Source organism: Pundamilia nyererei, unplaced genomic scaffold (genome assembly GCF_000239375.1).
Source record: "Pundamilia nyererei isolate P.nyererei 1_Seehausen unplaced genomic scaffold, PunNye1.0 scaffold00017, whole genome shotgun sequence".
NCBI classification, from domain to species: Eukaryota; Metazoa; Chordata; class Actinopteri; order Cichliformes; family Cichlidae; genus Pundamilia; species Pundamilia nyererei.
Window position 1 is genome coordinate 2,849,678 of NW_005187418.1, and position 19,200 is coordinate 2,868,877.

The following is a 19,200-nucleotide window of genomic DNA, read 5'->3' on the forward strand; positions in this document are numbered from 1 at the left end:
AGTCACACAGACGTTTCACACATCTGCCAGTGTTGCAAGTCACAGATTTTCTATAACCAGCTTTGAACATCAGTCTATCATAACTGAAATAGCAGAACTGCAGGAATTTCTTCCATGACCACACTCATATAGAACATAAAGCATATGACAGCTCCCCTTTTTGACTTACTTCAGTTAGTAACACAACTCTCTGAAGGTTTACCCAAAATGCACTTAGAAGGTTTTCTGCACTGAGTTGCAAAAAAAGAAAAACATCCAGGGTAGCTTGTTTTTCCTCACTCTGCACTGATGCTCAAAATTGCTTATAGAAAAATTGTGCTGTGAGTTTGGCTTTAGATTGTGACACAGACTGATTTGATTTTTAATTTCTAACGGAACGTATGCTTTTTCAGCCCCTGTGGATATCTCCCATATTTATAGTCTCGAGAGCTCACAAATGCTAGAAAAATAGCGCAAATTTAAGTGGCAAACCTCGATTGAGGACCAGTTTTAAGTACCTTCCATGTGTTCTTCTTGACTAAGCAAGGTGAGAAATGTAACTGGTAGGAATCAACAAAAACCAGATGGATTTTTTTTAAATCTTCAAAATGCCCACATATGAACATTTCCAAAATCCGTGTAACCTTTGCAGTGTCTTTCTCTTGCAATAATTCTCAAGCATCCTTGAAAGAAGCTTACTTCCAGCCGGAAACTTAATTAAAATGCAACATCACCAATCTCTTGTTTGAGATTTGAAATTTAAAGAAATCAAACTCTAATTTCTCTTCTACGCCAGGCCTATTCCATTGTGACCTCAGAGCTGGAGATCTTTATCAGGGCTTCCTCTGACTTTCCACTGGCACACAGAGGCGTAATGCACTCTTGTCTTCAGCAGCCTGAGGGGTCTCTGAGGTTTTACAAGTTCCTTCCAGCCCTGCTCACTACCTCTGACTCATACTTTAATACACAATGATCTTGTTGGGAAGTTCATTATCTTGGCAATTCATCTTAATTAAACAAAATGAAGACTGTTCTATGGATCTAGCTGGAAATTTACACATGTTCAGACTCACTGGAAGATCAGTGCCAACACAGTGTCACAATGCCTGGTGAGAAAAATGGAAAGTGGAACGAATGTATAGCATGCATCTTTAGTGACTTTAAAGCAACAAGAATTAGTTGCATGTGAATTTATTTTTGATTTTCTCTAAGAAACACAGGGTCCAAAGTATACATATCCCCCTTGACATTTCATATCTGGTGAAATGTCAAGTTGCACCTTGACCAGATACTTTTGTTCACTATCAACAAGCTTTTGACATAATTTTGTCGATATTTAATGACTTTTCTTAACACAGTTTATTTAAACTGGTTAGTTTCCTGGCGTGAACCTGGCTTTTAAGCGCAGTCGACAAATTTTCAGTAGGGCTGAGGTCGGGGCTTTTGAAAGGCCATTCCAGAAGCTTAATGTTAGCTTAATGTTAGCTTAATGTTAGCCTGCTTTGTCCGTTCCCAAACTAGTTTTGATGTATATTTGGGGTCATTGTCCTGTTAGGACACCCAGTTTTCAACCATCGAGCGATTTGTGGTTATGTTGAAGAATTTGGAGGTAGTCCTCCTCCATTATTTCATCCACTTTGTGCAATGTAACAGTACCAATGGCATGAGAACAGCCTCAGAGCATGATGCTGCCATCACCGTGCTTGACGGTGCTCTTAGGTTTGAAAGCCTCACATACCTCTTGTCATTGTGGCGAAATAGTCTTTGCCTCAACTGACCATAAAACTTTACTCCAAAACACATTTGTCTTGTCCATGTAGGCAGCTGAAAGTTTCAGCTGAGCTTAAAGGTGCTAATTTTGAAAAAGTGGCTTCTTTCTTTGTCCATGGTGATTAAAACTCGCTTCACTGGACAGTGACACTGGTGTTCTGCAGTTTCCAGTTCATGGCAGGCCTGGGTTGATTCCTGGGTTGTTCCTGAATGTCCCAAGTAATTTCCTCTCGTCTCCGAGGGTGATAGTTTGCCAAGGTTAGAAGAATACCTAAAGATCTTCTCTGAGTTCCTTGGTCTTTCCTATTGTTTGGAGTATTGGTCAATCCAATGAGTGCTGTCAGTTTATGCTAGCAAAGAAAAACTACCAGTTGTAGCCAATCATGACTTAATGGCCTTGTCAAGTTAAAAGACATTGTAATCCCTTCAGCACCACTTTAAACAAAAGATTTCAGTGAGTGTTTGTATAAAATTCATCTTGCATGTATGATTTTGATCTGGTGAGGACTGGAGTAAACCCAAAATAAATTAAAACTTAGGAACCCAGTTCTTGTTGGGTCTGTGTAATCTATACGGTTATTCCACACTGAAAACAGTTGAAAGAAATTACTACCATTCAGTGCCTTGATGAGTGGATGTAAACTTCTGACCACAACTGTATATGATCTTACTTGGAACTTTTTCTCTGAAGTGGATAAATAGCCCTAGAAAGTAGTTGCTTTTTTTGTTAGCCTTAGCATCTATTAGCAACCCTAATTTCAAGTTGGTTAATTTATCAGTTTTGTGTGTATCAATCAAGTACATGACCCATGGTGTGCTGCAGAGATATGGACCCAGACATGACTCAGTATGCTAGACAAAGTCCACAACCCTACCAGTACTTTTAGAAGTAATTTACTTAGAGTTAAATCAAGCTATTTGATTCAATCAATCAATCTTAGTTCAGGGTGATGATATCTCCCCCCTGACCTGTCATCCTGGCTCCCCCTCGCCATACCATGTTGGAACAGTGAGCTACTTGTTGTTTCTCCAACCCTTACTTATTTTATGGATACAGATGCCCCCAGAAAGGAATCCGAACTTGTGATCCTCCACTCCAAAGGTGTGTAGTCTTGCCACTACGCTATACAGCTGGCCATAAATAGTATGTATTAAATAGTGTATATATATAGTCACTTTAAGATAACATTATGGAGTCAGATGAATTATCACGTTCAAATGGCATTTATTATATTAGTAAGCAATGATTTAGTGCGCCTTCTTGAATTTGGTGCCTAACACCTGTAATCGACTTCTTTTGTTCTCTGCAGTGGTTTTCAAACGTCCTGCCTGAGGCACATCGAAGGGCAAGCCAGAATTTCAAGGCACACAATGGAGGTAGCAATCGTTATTGCTACCTCCAGTTAAAAGCTCTTTGGGTTTTAAAGTGTGTCTGTAGAGACTTTGCATTGTTTTAGTTCTAATTAACTCCAAATGATGCATTTAGCCAGAAAGCTGTTGACATTTTACAACTGAACTTGTAACAGGTAGCTTTTGCAGTTTGTTTTTTTTCCCCTCATCTTTGTGGTTTTGTGTTGCTGTCTCCAAACGAAAACGTTTCACCACCTCACAAATGTTATCCTCCCCACTATGAGCCAGAATATTTCAGTTATGCTAAAATATCATCTTTTAAAGCTCAAAGGTATGCGGCCATACCTTGGTTGGTACCATAACCAGTTTTAGCAGCAGATGGTGCAGCTCCACCCTTCCAGCTATCCCTTAAACTGCCCTCCTGAATGACGAATAGTACCTGGCTACAACGGGTCAGTCTAATTTGAATTAAGAAACACTTGATTAAAATTCTCATCACTATTCAGTAACATTGCTTTCAGCTGTGTTAAAGAATTCTCAGGACTTCAGTTTGAATATTATTATGAGTATTTATTAAGCAATCTCTTCAACCACAGTCAGGTTTATGGATTGAATAAGCCTCGAATGTGAGAGGAATACAGCTCTTAAAAATAAAACAAAACCAAAAAAAATCCCTAATGCGATTAATTTAAAATAAAAACACCATATCCTTATATACAAGAGGATGGGGTGGGCATGTGCAAGAGGTGCATGGGGTTTTGTGGGGCATGTATGATGGTGGGTTGGTACAATGGGAACATCTCTGAAGGTGGGGTAGAAAGGAGGGCGTGTTGGGGCTGGCTTTAGTACATGTAGCCTTTGGAGTAGGGCTGAGGGCCCATGTTTTGAGGGGCTTGTTCCGGGGTGTAAGGCACCCCCTCGTCCAGGTGCGACAGAGGCACTGTGTCCTCCTCGTTGACGTAGCGCTCGAACTCAGCCTTCAGGCTGGGTCGCTGATTGTCAGGGAAGGCCAGGGAGATTAGAGCCTCGGGCTCACAAACGAACTTGTAAACGTAGCGCTCCCCAGCCACCTAGAGAGAGAGAGAGAGAGAGGGAGGAGGATTATTTAAAATGAAATACGAATGCATTTGTAAACTAATATTTCACAGTTTCTGTAGCCTCTGAGGGATGCAGAGACTAAGCACCCAGTATAAGAGAAAATTGGGAGATGTATATAAATATAAAAGTGCTGGAAATGTGTTATATCCACTTTGAACGAGAACACCAAACTGTTTCCTTTTCTTTAGCTATCCAGCAAGACGAGTGCACGAGTATATTCCTATTCCAGGGCGTCAGATACTAACTTTTTGTCTTAAGTTGTCACAGACAAATGCACAAGATGCCTTTTCGGAATATTTGGTGTGAGAGTTTATGTTCCTGTTTTTATGGAGCATCCAGTGTGTGGTGATATTTAGACAAAGGGCAAATCTCAAAATCAGCACCTCTCCAGCCTTTTACTGAGTGAAAACTAAGAAAATCAGTGTGTTTAGTGTACTTAGACATGAATCCAGAGGTTCCTTTGCAAACATTCATACGTGACAAGTTGCAAGAGGTCTATTTTTTTTTAATAACTTGCCAGTGCATCAGGCACTGACATTAAGGGCACTTTTGTGCATCTTTGACTGCCCTCTGACAACTGGAGGCACTGTACTGAAAACCTATGTGGGATTACTTTGGTTCCCAGTAGATTTAGTGCTGGCTGCGTTTTGTACCTTTTGCATGATTCCCTTCTCGTAGTAGTAGCGCAGAGAACGGCTGAGCTTGTCATAGTTCATGGCTGGACGGTTCTTCTGCATTCCCCACAGCCTGGCAACCTGAGAAAGAAGAAATAAATCAGTTAAAAATGTGTTTGCATGCTTTTAAATAGTGTAAAACATAACCTTCCTCAAATTACATTTCAAGAAGATCGAGTCTTTTTGCGCTAATAGTTGGACACAGGTAGTTAATTCCACAGGTTGCCCACTAGAGGGCCTCAGTAGCAAGCCAAACTTCCTTCTGCTATTAAATTCGACAGTATCAACATGCCAAGACCAGGGCGAGTCCTCACATGTGGATTCACTTCCTTTTTATGTAACCATTACCACTTGAATGCAACCAGAGTCCCACAGTGTTTGCAGTGAAACAGGAGTCAGGGCGGGTTGTCAGGGGCAGGCCATAAAATACAGCCCAAAATTTGAACCCTGGGCTGATAAAGCAGCTCTGCCTCTTATAGAAAATGAATGCCTCACATTAACACCCCCCACCACACACACACATACACAAGGGGAAATAAATCAAGGAGTTGTGCAACAGTGGATAAATTTTCTGTTGACAAACACCTTGGATGTAGGAAGAAACCGTAAAGCTTGGGATGGGGGGGGGGGCATTGATATTCATGACTCAGGAAGACAGGTTGTATCCCACAGTGGCCCAGCAGCCCCGTTTGATCTCTGAGTGCGCTCTCAGCTCTAATTGCGCTTGTAAAACTCTTACCCCATTCATTTTTAATGTACAGTAAAAAGATAATGGAAAACACAATATAGGCCTGTCTGTATTAGGGCCCACCTAAATGGAGGCGCTCTGATATCCAATCAAACTGCAGACTTAAACATTGCAAAAATGTCTGGACTTAAGAAATGTGAGGAGGTGAGAGAGAACAGGGGTGTTGGATGTTTCTGTGATAGTGCTTGTCCTTCATTTATCAATCCAGTGCGTGTTGAATAATGTATGGGGGCCTAATGGAAGATGGATCAGAAAATAGGCCTATGAGGAAAGTGGCCAAATCCCCCTTCTCATTGAAGGTGCTACCTAGATTACAGCAAACCCTCACTAAATTTATTTAAAGAGTATCCTTATCATATTAATGTCACAATCAATACCAGTGCTATCAGTGGACAAGGCCACACAGTAATGTGTTAAAAATAATGCAGTTTATATCGCAGTAGTCTTTTTTTTTTCTTCAAACATTTAAAGTGATATTGTTACTGCAGAGAAAGCTCCAGTTAAACTAGAACTTCTTTTAAAGTTACCCAACAAAGTGAGATGTGAGATCACATATGTCTGACACTCACTGGATATTAAAGTCTAAGGAACTTAGCAAACTGAAACATAAAGATGTCTCTCTTAAGAGCTAGACAGCCTCTGCATCTGTGTATGGCCATTTTCAAAGATGCATTAAATCTAGTTTATTTATGTAGTGCTGCGCAACACCTTCTGCCTCAGGGTGCTTTAAGGTAAAGACCCTACAACATTTGAGAGAGAATCCCAGGAATCAGACAGTCCCCTCTGAACAAGCACTAGGTGACTGTGGGAAGAAAGAACTCCTGTTTAACAGGAAGAGACCTGCAGCACTGATCGAATGAGCTTCTGAAGGGTTGCCCCTGTACTTCTGTAAACAAAAGTGTAAAAGATGGACATGACTACTGGACCTTAAAAAGTTTAGCAAGCATCGCTGTGCCTTAACCCTTTAAGACCTACCATAGAACCAAGTCCGCCAGAGCTTATAGTATATTTTTACATGCTGTAGTGCCATTTTTGGGAGCATTTCAAGTTGCTATACATCAATATAACCATTACAGCCTAAATTTTAATAATATGTCTGCATTAAGTGCATAGTAATTACATAAATTGCAAAAAAGTGCAGTAAACTACCAAAAAATTGAAAATCGTGTTTGTTTTTTTAACATATATTTCTAGTTAGAGAAATTTAAGAGGCTTATCCCTCAAAACTGTAAATACAAAAAAGTTGCACAAAATAGTTTCCCACCACAGGAAATTTATTTTGAGTGTCTTCATAGTTTTATTTTTGAAATACACCAATTTCTATACACTGCAGGAAAAACGAAAATAAATATTATAGTGCAAACTTGCAAAAAAACAGCATATGCATCAAAATAAACTATTTCCAGCAGTGCAATATGTGCCCTAAGCATCCCAGAAACGACACAGAAAGTCATAAAGTCAAAGATAACTTTTAAAAACACCAGTATAGGCTCATGAGGCCCTGATGGTAAAAAAAAAACTACATTTCCGCGAAAATGACGCCACTTCCGGTTTCGGGCAGGTCATGGCAGACATGTGAAAGTTCGCGCTGACGTCTATTCCACCATAGGAAGTGTTACAAACAGCTGATCGGATCAGCAAAGCGTGTTTCTGAATATTATGTTTTTGTTCCTGCAAGCGCTTTTTATGCAGTTTTTGCAAAGCTATATGTGGAAGGAAACTGTGACTTAGGGCAAGCTGATGGCATAAGATGTAAGTACAACTCCTCCGCTTTCATATGCAAAAAATTTTTTTTGCGCTAGCTTACGTGGTTGCAGAGCTACCAGAATTTAAAAATAGTTACGCAAAACAGAGCGTGCCTGCTCCGATCGATTTTAAAGGGTTAAACCTTTGTTCTTTGTAATGGCCAGCAGGGGGCGGCTCTTCTTGTTTCAAAAAATTTCATTTTGTATTGAAGTCTTGGAAACAACCATTGACTCACTTTTACTGGGATGCCAGCGAACTCTTTCCTGATGATTTTATGGGCTTAGTCGTTAGTTTAAATTCATGTGACTACCGGTGATGTGAAGGACACTGGTAATAGACATGTGATGTGGGAACTACACTACACTACACTTTTCTAAGCAGCCACATCCTGTCTGCTGGTTATAATCAACTGTCAAGTACAAAACAAGAAAAACGGGAAATGAGAGAATCGCTTTCGGTGTGGAAGCCCCGTAATTTTGTTTGCAATTTATGGTCATTCTAATAGTTAGAAAGGATGATCATTCAGACTCTAACCAGAGTAGATAATACCGTTTCAGTTACAAATCATTAGCCAATGAGTGTGTGGTTTCACAGTCTGATTCATCCTCTGTTATCAAATCGGGTTAAAATAGTAAGACCAGTGGGTGACATCATGATGGCTAGCCTGGTCGATTATAGCGCCTACAGACAACGCTTCCCCACCATCTTTGATTGAAGAAAAAAAAAGGTCGTTTACAGTTCAGACTTACCTCTTCTGGTTCAATTAGTTTGAATTCCATGCCGCGGCCTGTCCAGGCGATGAAGTGGGCATTGCCTGGGTCATCCAGAAGGGCCACCAGGAACTGCCAGAGCTGCAAAGAGCCACGGCGCTGGTAAGGTGTACCCTCACGGAAAAGACCACCCCCTTCCTGCTTCACCTCACCTGGACGAGGAATACAGAGGTACTCAGTATGTTTATAGGCGTCAAAATGCTTTCCATCTATTTCATGTAACCAGGAATTTAGAGATTTGTTGCCCTATGTGCACTGTGGTTTATCTCCAGCCAGTTAATGTGATAGTTGATATATTTTCAGCACATTAATGCATCCGACCATTAAGATTCAATCACTAAATTATGGTCTAAAGTACTTCTTGCTGTGCAAACAAGAAACATTTGACCCCCAACAGCCCAAAAGTGGCTTAATTCTAGTAGGATAAGTACATCCGTAGGTCATCTAATCTTGATTTTCCCCCCCCCCCCATGTTTGCATACTGACGTAAACTCAAATCCCCATAAATGTCAGCTTGCAGCTAAAAAAGCCAGAGCATGTTGAACTAGAGGCAAATAGAGATAAAAGTAAGGGGCAGTACAGGGCAAAAAGAAAGAAATCAAGCTTACTACTTAGTAAGGTAAATGGACACTGATTGGTGTTTGGTTCTCGGTTGTTTACCAGGTACTTGATATGTTGTACACAGGTGTTGGAACATGAGATGCACAGCTAAGTTACTGCTGTCGTCTCTCAGAGAACTTGCACACTTGACTGGTTCAACGAGTGCTGACGGCCTCAGGCTCTTCACTCAATCTCCCTCAGCATCAATAACCAACAACACCATGGGAAAAGCTTGTTTCTGTGACAGAGGAGCCCTGCCTGGAGGGTACAAGGAAACCAAACCCACTAACTCAGTTTCTGAGGACACCGGGATCCTTCTGATGTGTGTATAATATGATAGACAGTAAGGCAGTAGTTCCCAACTTTTTTTTTTTGTACTATGATGTACCTCGGTTTCCAGCAGTTTCATTTTCTGCAACCACCATGACCCCACATTAACCAATTAGCATGCAGATAAAATGGGAAAAATTGGCTTCTGTGTAAGAAAAACTAGACGTTGTTTTACTCCATACTGTCAGTACACTGTGAACATTAAAATGACGTGTAAATAATAATTATTGCTGCTCTGTTCACTTCGATTCTAAAGTGCAATTCACTTTCTGCAGCAAATTGCAAATGTATACCACTTTCTTGCTTTTTGACCATCATTAAACGCATTTCTTTTTCTTCTGCTTAGCCATTTACTTTTTTTTTTTTTTTTTTTTTTTAAATAAACCATTAACCTTTCTTCTCAAACTTGTTAAGGTTCACTAAAATTGTAATAGTTGAGTTAATCCTTTCATGTCCCCCCACAGCGACTGTAGTGATACCCTTGGGGTACTTTTACTTCTGGCAGAGAATCAGTCATGTAAGAGATTGAAGTAAGTGACTGTGTTTCCTGTGATTTTCTTTTCTTCCTGTTGTCACTAAGTAACACCTGTGTGCTGCGCATTTGAAGTTGTGTGTGTGCATGCAGAGGGGATATGTGGTAAGCAGGCTCACCTTCGAACTTCTCTGGAACCACACGGGAGTCATTTTCAAACAGATACCCTAAGAGACGAGGGGGGAGAATTGTGTCAGTATTTCAAATGGACTTCATCCTGGCACAACAAGGTTGTTCATCTGGAACCAGTGGCAAGCTTTAAATATATTTCAACCAAAATAACTCACAACATTAATGCCCTTTTAGTATACTAGACCTGTGATATCTTATTTGCTGAGTGCATCTGAATGAGATTTCAAATTGCCGAAAATGGTCTTGCAAACAATGGTAAAGAAGGGAGGGCTTGTTTTCCTTTTTGCTGGGGAAATAGTGTGCTTTTTCTAGGACTTATGTTTATTCAGGGATTCTTGAGGCAGGGGTGAGGCGAGAGCCTCTGCCAATGGAAACAGACACACCACTGGTTGGCCAATGGAAGCACGCACACTCTAGGCCGGTTAGCCAATGACCGCAGACCTCTAACCAGAGTAGATAAAGCTTTTGAGACAGGGCAGATTGGGTACATGCAATTTCTGTATACTGACATCACTTAAATTCCTTTAACTCCATAATAACTTTTATTGGAGGCCTTTAAAGGGCATTATTGCAGTAGAATGCAAAACATTCACATTACCTTCATTGCCATGCTGGGGGTTTGGGTAGCCCTCATTGTGGTGGTAAATAGAGGGACATCCAGGCACATCTGTAACAGAAACACCGAACTACAGGTTAACAAATTGAACCGACATTTAGATTATGGCATAAAGTACCATTTAGAAATCCCTGTAAGGTGTCAAGTCAAATTAAAATGCAAGGATGGCTGCTAATGTGCTTTCCTAAGCACTACCTGTTTGAGAAAAGTGGGTGTATTAGCTGGATTTAGTGGGATCATTGTGACCTGCAAGGGCAAATGCTGCATTTGTCATATCACTTCTCTTGTCCCTGGTGGTATTTTTAGGCCATGAGCAAGCACCTGCACCAGACCAGAAAAGTGGTACAGTATACAGTGTCTGCACTTTGTCTGGGCACATCGTTGGCTCGCTCAAATCACTGATATAGATTTTACACTGCTCCTCATAAACCTTCCGGCAAAATTCTCTGCAAGTTGGGACAGTTGTAAAGTGCATTTCACATGTAATGTGAGAATATTGTTTTCCATTTCCTGTGACCGAGCCACTAACCTTTGTCTGTGTGTTTTTCTCTTTCTTTGGCTAAGCATACAAAAAAAGGTGACTCATTGCCTATTATAAGAGCTTGTTTGTCTGTTTTTTACAGTCTGTCAACTGTATCAATGAGCCAAGCAAGTGTATAAAACTGAAAGGTGCAGCTCTTTGCCTCTGGCTCTGACCGTGACTCACTCCTGGGGAATGCAGCTGCAGCTCTGCGACTGTGATAAGATGCCACTGGGGAAAATCAAACCTCCATTCCAGGGCAGCGGCGCTCGATCATACTGTAAATAATATGTCTGCCAGAGATGGCAGGCTCTCACCAGGGATTGATGGGTAGACTGGGTGTGAGAGCACTGGGGTTAATTGTCTGCTCCGTGGCATGACCATTCTGCATCTTTGATTCAACACAATAGCAGTGATTAAGCGATGGAATGCCAATTTGTATGTGAAACTACGAATCTCATTATCTACCCGGCTTTTAAAATGAGACTGTATACTTGCGGCATTTGACTGTCATTGTTCACATTGTGCAGAGTGAAAGAAAACACTGGTGGTGTTTTTTATTACTCGCTTTCCATTACGTGCTTCTGACATCAAAATTTTGGGATAGAATTTCTTACAGTGACACTGTAATTCAGCAGAAAATAACAAATAACTGAAGGAAAGTATGTCTTCAGACCTGCCTGTATGTATGCAACCTTGCAGATGTTGCGGCTGGCATGGCTGGGTTTTGTATGCTGCACATTAAGAAGCTCAAGAAGATCGATCTACAAGTGTGTAGTATGTACGACATTTTTGGGATGTGATTTCTATCGTGAAGACTCCAATTCAGCTGCGTAAAAGAATCATTTTCCATTTAAATGTTTGCAAAATGCTTTTGGATTTTTATTGACATGTTAAAAGAAAAAGGTTCTTTTAGACCAGCGGTCCCCAGCCTTTTTTGAGCCACAGACCGGTTTAATGACAAACAGTATTTTCACGGACCGACTTTTAAGGTGTCACGGATAAATACAATAAAATAAAATGATACGACCAAGACAAAAACTGTGGTATTTTGTAAATATAATAATAAACGTGAATTCTCGGTGTAATTGTGTAACTTTATTAGGAGCGTCCTCCTGAAGTGCGCCAACAACATTGAGAGTAACATCCTCCTCTCTGCCCCTTAGCGCTCTATGGTCGCTATGGTAACGCGTAAATATTTCTTTCAAAATAAGACACACAACTACAACACGGGAAAAGACCCAGGGAAACCTAGTTAACTACAAAAAAACCTGAAAACCATAAATTTCACACCTGAGCCACAACTGTCACGGCCCGGTACCAATCCGTGGCCCGAGGGTTGGGGACCGCTGTTTTAGACCACCTGAGATCCAGTGACTGACTTTTCAATACAGATGTTAAACACTGCTCAGTAACAGAGAGAGAGAGAGTACATGTTCTTGAGTGCAGAAAATTTACTGGTAATCACATCCAAGTTTTAGGCCCCTGTCACTTTCTATTATCCTGCACACAGTCCAGTCACTTGTTGTATAATCGTCTACAAAAATAAAGATAAACTTTGATCTTTCATGTCAGATCAGCCTCTGGATTGGTTAAAACCCATATCAGAGAGAGTCTTTTAAGGAAACCCCACCAAATAAAACTTGCTCCTCCACCTAGCAGTTATCCACAGAAAAACATCCTTTGGTACTTTCCCCCATTTCTTTCTCAAGGTTGTGTGACTCTTGTCATTGTTACTGTGAAAACAGCAAGTCAAAACAGTCAGAAATTCTGTTTTCTTTGGATTTCAGCCGTTTTCAGCACATGTGGACCGCTGTCAGCCCTCTAGCCATTTTAATACAGGTGAACGAGGATGCTACGTGTTACTTTTCTCGCTCATTTTAGATTCAGGGAGAAGCCAACAGAAGAGCTACTTTGTATACTCGAATGCTGGTAGTGCTTGTTGTTAAAGTGCCTGAGCTGGCTACCCCACCCCTTACCTCCCCCCATTACCCTTCCACTCCCTCCCCTCACCCACTCCCAAAGCCCGGCCAGTGAGAGGTTCGAGTTACTGTGGCCACGCTCATTTTTCCATTATGAGTTCATCTGCCTGCAGAAAAAGGAAGCCGCTGGTGCAACATGAAACCCTGGAGCACTCCACCGGGGACTCTAGTCTTTCCAGTGCCCTCCATTTTCTCAATGAAATTCCTCTGCCTCTCTCTCACAGAGAGCGGTGAAGGGAGGGAGCGGGATAAGGAAGGAGGGAGGGAGGGAGGGAGGGGTGTAGCTACAGCAGAAAAAAACTTTTTTTTTCTCCCTTTTCACTGCAAAGTGTCAGAGGGTTGAAAGGAGGAGTTTTGGAGGCTAAGAGGGAGTTGAGTAGGAGTGCAGATACAGTGAAGAAGTTTGTTTGCCTTTTGGACATTTTGTTCTAGAGTAAGCAATGTACACAAGGGAGGGTTTTCAACCCATTGATTCGCAAGCAGTCTAACAAGGAGAAATGCTCTATATTTGCTGTTTTGAGTCCCTCAAATGCTTTTTTTCCTCTAATATGACCATTAACTGGTTGTGAACCATTTTCTGGATCAAAAGACAAAAAAGATTAGGACATGCCACCCAGGTCTTGGAAATTAATAGAGTAAAAGAATTTTAGCATACTCTTCAATTGTGTGTTTTGGCTCTTGTGCAAAACCTTTACATGCGCAGAAAAAGAAAACACAGTTGTGTCCATGCCAAACAGAGTTATAATCTCCCAGTAAAAAACAACAACAAAAAAAACACTATCATTGTGCCTGCAATGCCTTGTTTGCAGAGAAGGTTTTTTTATACGGTCCTTATCTCCATCACTATGTAACATACTGGCACAATGTGTCTCACTTTCCCATCTGTTTCCTTCTCTCCTAATCTCTGTGGTCACATCCACTGCATTTCAAGATGGATGAAGTCCCAAATAAAGCTTTTCTCTTCTTTTACATATTTTTCAGTTGAATTTGTTAAACAGTGGAACAAATCTGACTAAAGCAGCTGTTACTTTCAAGTCATTTTTTAGTCCACGGCATTGCTTAAGTCCTGAACATTGACATCTTTAATCAACACCCAGTAATTTGGTGTTGATTACTTGGATCACTTAGAAGAAAAGTTGGAGATGTCAGAATGTCTTAGTGTTGCTAAAATGTTTTTGTTAGCAGAGCAAGTGCTTAAACAGTGTTGTCCTGTTTTTGCAATTCCACCTGACCAATCAGAGCAGGTTTGTCTTTACTGGTGGTCCTTGGACAGGAGCTAAAACGATGCGTTTCAGACAGATGAGTGTCATTATTGCTCACCTGGTTCATAGGTGTAATCTGTGGGCTCCTGCTTGACCATCATGTGGGCTGGTGGGAACCGATGTGGGTGCGAGTGTAACTGTGGGTGTTGGTGTGGTCCATGGCCATGGTTGTGTCCGTGTCCATGCCCGTGTCCCTGTCCACTCACATGACCCGGCCCCGCCATATGGGCTGCCCGCTCATACAGCGGGTCCATGTATTCTTGCTTAAAGCTTTGCTGCAGGTAAGGCATGCAGGGGTCAGAGTGCTGCCGATGGTAGCCAACACCACCGCCACCCCCACCGCCCCCTGGCCCCCCACTGCCACCCCCACCTCCACCAGTGGTGCAGTGGCCAGCTGGGGCAGATGGCATGCGCTGAAAGGCCTGCGCTGGTTGGGGGAACTGAGGGCACATGGGGTCTCCTGAAGGTCCCTGAAACCTGGAACTGGGAAATGAAATAAGGCAGTTTAGGATGCATTCGTCAGGAGAAATCAACATAATATCCAGAATTCCCAATGGTAAGATTTCAGTGCCGTGTCACCTGGCGTTCATGGGGTAACTGTTGCTGGGAAGTGGCTGGGAGGTGGCACCTGGGTTCATGTAACCAGCATCGGGCCGTCCGGCCGTGGCAGGTTTGGGGGAGTAATGCTGCTGCATGGGAGACACGGGGGTCCCTGGGCAGGAGCTCTTTGCTCCTCCTGCTGCCCTTTTCTGCTCATAGGCACTGTGAAGTCAAATAACACATGAATACACTCATGACAAAAAAAACATCCATGCATGACTACACATGTCACAACAGGGGTGAGCTGTTTCTTCAATGAATACAACAAACAAAGCAAGAGTTCATGTGCAGGGATTCAGTCAATAACGTGTGATAAGAGTTTACATGTGGGTTGACCAACTTGGGCTTGGTCATTGTACACTTTTGTTGAGAGAAAAAGTAAAATAAGCATTTATTTTGTCTTTGGTAAGAGTGGATGTCTAAATATCTGAGGAGGCAATTAATCATCCTTTTGTGTCACTTCAGAGTTCCTCCCCCACTTTCATACAGCAGAAATTAGTTGTTACGGTTGCCACAAATACTCATTGCTTGAGGTGTGCTTACTCATTGCCCATCATTTAGCAGAAAAAATGCTTATAGCCGCAGACTTGGTTGCACACTTTTGATTCCAGGTCAGCCACACTGGCCCCATTGAGCGGGCAAGTTCACAAAATTGGGAGGTGTGATCAAGGCAATTTAAGACTTGCCATTGTCATCATCATGCATGGCAGCGTTTACAAAAGTGATGCAATGACTGCTGGTATACTGCACACTTTGGTGTTGTCTCCCATTTTGTGCAACGTGGCACAAGTCTGTGCCAGCCTGCTGATTCCCCTCCACAGAGATCTCTCTGATACACATGACACCATCACAGAGAAGTTGTTGCTACAGTTGGAAAGTTTGCAGAAAAATTTCACCACCTTCAAACTTTTCCTCCCTGTTTTGACTTCTTGTATCCTTATTCCAGTGTTGTTCAGGTTTACTACCAGGATTAGACTGCAGCGAGTCGAGCGCACGTCAAGCGAGAGCAGCTCTCTAATGTGTCAACCATAAGCCAAAAACAACACCAAAGCACGAGTAGTGGTGACACTGCTTTTGTTTGTGCTGTTGCGTGCCGAGGCTTAAATTTAGAGGCGACGGAGGTGGCGGTGCTTTTGCCCTTCAGCTTTTGAACAGTTTGCCCGAGGGGGATGAGGCTTGCAGTGATTTCCTGTATATCAAGCTTCAAAAAACTTAAGTTCGTGACATGACATCATATTTTCTTTATTTTAATTGACGTTTTATTTTTTGCATTATTACTTTTGTGATCTCCATTGTTTGTTTTTGTTTTTTTGTTTTTTTTTAAAGGTGTTGTACAAAAAACTTACTGTGACTGAAACTATCCTATATTGAAGAAACAAGACCGTTTTGTCTGGATTGTCTTGAATAATCATGAAGGTAACTTTTGATGTTTGATGGCATGATGAAGAAATCCCAGAGATAAAATATTAAAAGTTTGACAGATTCAACCAAGAATTTATCTTCATAGTGAGATAAAGATAAGTTGAATGCACCGTTTTTATTTGGGTGAAGTTATCCATGACTAAACATGCACTACAGTATATACCTGGCATAAAGGCACTGCTCTCCACTGGGGTAGCTGAAGCTCGGTTTGTGGCTACAAGACTGGCTGGGGTCGGAGCCCGGGCTCTGCGGTTCCTTCTTGATGGTGACTGGAGGGCTGTGAAATGCCACCGCTACAAGAGACAGTAAACAGAGATGAAACTTGGCGCACACACAGGACAACTTTTGTATATTCTTTTGTCATCCAGCCCTGCCCTGATACTACTGCTATTAAGCTCAAAGGCAAAAACGGCAAAAACAAATTCTTCTGTCTGCACAGGAATCTCTTTTACATGCCAGCCTAGATGCTTTAGTGACTGTCAACTGCAAAACACAGGGCAGCAGATAGACACGTATAAACACACATACACACACACACTTACATAAACACTGACAGGGACAGGCACACAAAAGCACACATGCTCGCACACGACCACATTCCAGCAGTCATTTGAAAGCGCAGAGTGTCCTCGCCCACTTTTCTTCGCTCTTCCAGACACAACAGCAGTCAAAACTTCCTCTTTCAAAGTTAAGCTTCGTGTTAAACTTCAAGTTAAACAACTGTACGGGCCAGAGAGATGTCTATGGAGCGATGAAAGCAAATGTCACAGCTCTGTTAGAACGGCATATACACTCAGCATTCTTTCCGATTTGGTATCCAGATGTCAGCCTTTGCTTGTATCCTTCTTTTTTTGCATTTGATGGCGAGATAAAAAAAAGAAAGCACAGACAGCGATAACAGATAACCTGATAATGTGTCATGTGCTACAAAAAAAAAAAAAAGTTTCAGCTTCTTTTTAACTAAATGTTTTTTCCATATGATGATCCCCCAAAGGAATCTACTCAATCTTTAACACACCAAACTGTCCATCAACCAGACTGCTGGAGGGGACCTTTGCCTCGACGGCCACAGAAACCACCCAAAGTGGAGCTTCAAAATGTGCCGAGGGCTTGTGTTTATTATGTGAGGGGAGGTTTTCACCCGGAGAACTGTACAGGATGTTTTTCTGGTCCCGACAGGGTAAACAGCAGCAGCTGCGCACTTCCAGCTGGGGAGGCATGTATTTAAGTGTGCGCATGTGTGCAGGAGCGCGCGTGTGTATTAGCAATCTCGGCTAGTCTCTAAGTGGGCTGCGTGCATAAAAGTGTGTATCCCTTTTGTGTGTGGGTGTGGGTGTGTGTTCAGTGGGTGTGGAGCTGACGGAGCAGACCACACTGAAAGCTCAACCCAGGTAATTATATAGCATCGTCCATTCACAAAAAGAGGAGGAAAAAGAAGTCTGGCTCTACTGAATGAAGCCCAAAATGACTGTCCCACTAAAGCAGGAGGTAGAAAGTGAAACAAAATGGAAACTGACACAACATTACAGTGACATAAACCACAAACTGCCTCAGGGATCTGCTGTTAAGATGGAAGTTGGAAGTATTACTTCTTAAAAAAAAGAAATAAAATGGCAACATTAAACTAGTTTTCATTAAATGGTTGTACACTCGGTCAACAAACATATGTAGTCACATGAAAACAGTTATTATTTTGCAGGACTCTTCAGAAGCTTTGTCAGTTTGCTGGTCTGAAGCTTTCCGGTGTGTGCTAACACAATTCCACCCCATAGTCCTACCATTCAATGCTTAACAAACTGCCAAAAAAAGGTCAAGAGCTACATCTCAGATTCTACAGGCCTCGGTGTGTTAAATGTTAACGTTCATGAGAGTATAATTAGAAAAAAAGACAGATTATTTGGAAGGGTTGCCAGGCAACGACCTCTTGGTGGCAGAGCTCAAGTTTGCAAAGTTACAACTGAACAAACCACGACACTTCTGGAACAGTGTCCTTTGGACTGATAAGACCAAAGTAGAGATGTCTGGGTACAATATACAACATATGATGATCTGGGCTTGTTTTGCAGTCATTGAGGCCATCTGCCCTCCAGCTAAAGCTTGGGCCAAACAGAGACATACAAGAGTGTCATCCCAAGCACAGCAGCAAATCTACAACAGAAAAACCTATGAGATGGATGCAGTGGTGCAATCCACACCTAAACCTGATTGAAACTGATATAAACAAATGTCTGCAAGCCTTGATGAACTCATGTACACTGTAAAGAAAAGAGGGCGAAAGTCCCTCCACAGTGACCTGAGAAACTGATGAAATCATATAGAAAACCATTACCTGAAAACATTGCTGCTAAAGGTGGTTTTTACAAGTTACTGAATAATGGGACGTACTTAGTTTTGCAGGACTGTACAAGTGTAATACCTTTACACAACGCTATCGCTAAAGTAATAATAATAATATTTAGTTGATAAAAAAAAGTTTGGAAATGCCAACAATTCACCCGAGTTTTTTGCTTCTCACTCACTAGTTTCACACACAGCAGAACATTTTATGTATGGTCCCATTTACAGTAAAATAGGAAACAAAACAAAAATATACTACAGGGTGTGACATCAACTGCTGTCCAATATACCTTGCCCTGCCCTTTATTATTTTCCCTCTCTGAGCATGTGTCACAAATACCCTTTTTAAACATTTTCAATAACACCTACGCATATCCAAAATCCTCTGCCAACTGCTGTGGATTCAAACTTGCAATTCCTGTTCGAGTGTTTGTTTTACTTTAACCTGAATGCCTTTGAGAAAGCAAACACATTAAATGATAAATTATGTGATTTCAGAGCGCTGCTCATCATCATATCCTTCCTATTTTTGGTCTGTACTTACTCTCCCATGGCAGGCAGGCAGGTGAGGAAGTGTTGGCTTTAGTGGAGGATCAACAGGATTAGAGAGCATTTACCCAGATTTCCCAGACAGACGCGATGGGATTCCAGCCTCCTCTAAGTCTCCGACAGTTTGTCTGCTAGCACACAGAGGCTGGCACATGACCGCTGCTCTAATAATACAGCCGTGTT

General features: G+C 41.8%; 1 protein-coding gene across 5 annotated transcripts in view; it reads right to left on the reverse strand.

Annotated features, from left to right (window-relative positions):
• Positions 1-3,654: 3,654 nt before the first annotated feature.
• The window catches only part of etv4 (ETS variant transcription factor 4), a 40,310-nt gene continuing 24,764 nt past the window's right edge, over positions 3,655-19,200 (reverse strand). For all 5 annotated transcript variants that reach the window (XM_005725829.2, XM_005725827.2, XM_005725828.2 and 2 more), the window contains 8 exons: positions 16,295-16,424; positions 14,689-14,871; positions 14,168-14,592; positions 10,328-10,396; positions 9,717-9,764; positions 8,115-8,287; positions 4,851-4,952; positions 3,655-4,169 (listed from right to left, as the gene is read on the reverse strand). In XM_005725829.2, the coding sequence (XP_005725886.1) occupies positions 3,942-4,169; positions 4,851-4,952; positions 8,115-8,287; positions 9,717-9,764; positions 10,328-10,396; positions 14,168-14,592; positions 14,689-14,871; positions 16,295-16,424 (1,358 nt within the window). In that variant the 3' untranslated portion in view covers positions 3,655-3,941. The remainder of the gene's footprint in view (positions 4,170-4,850; positions 4,953-8,114; positions 8,288-9,716; positions 9,765-10,327; positions 10,397-14,167; positions 14,593-14,688; positions 14,872-16,294; positions 16,425-19,200) is intronic.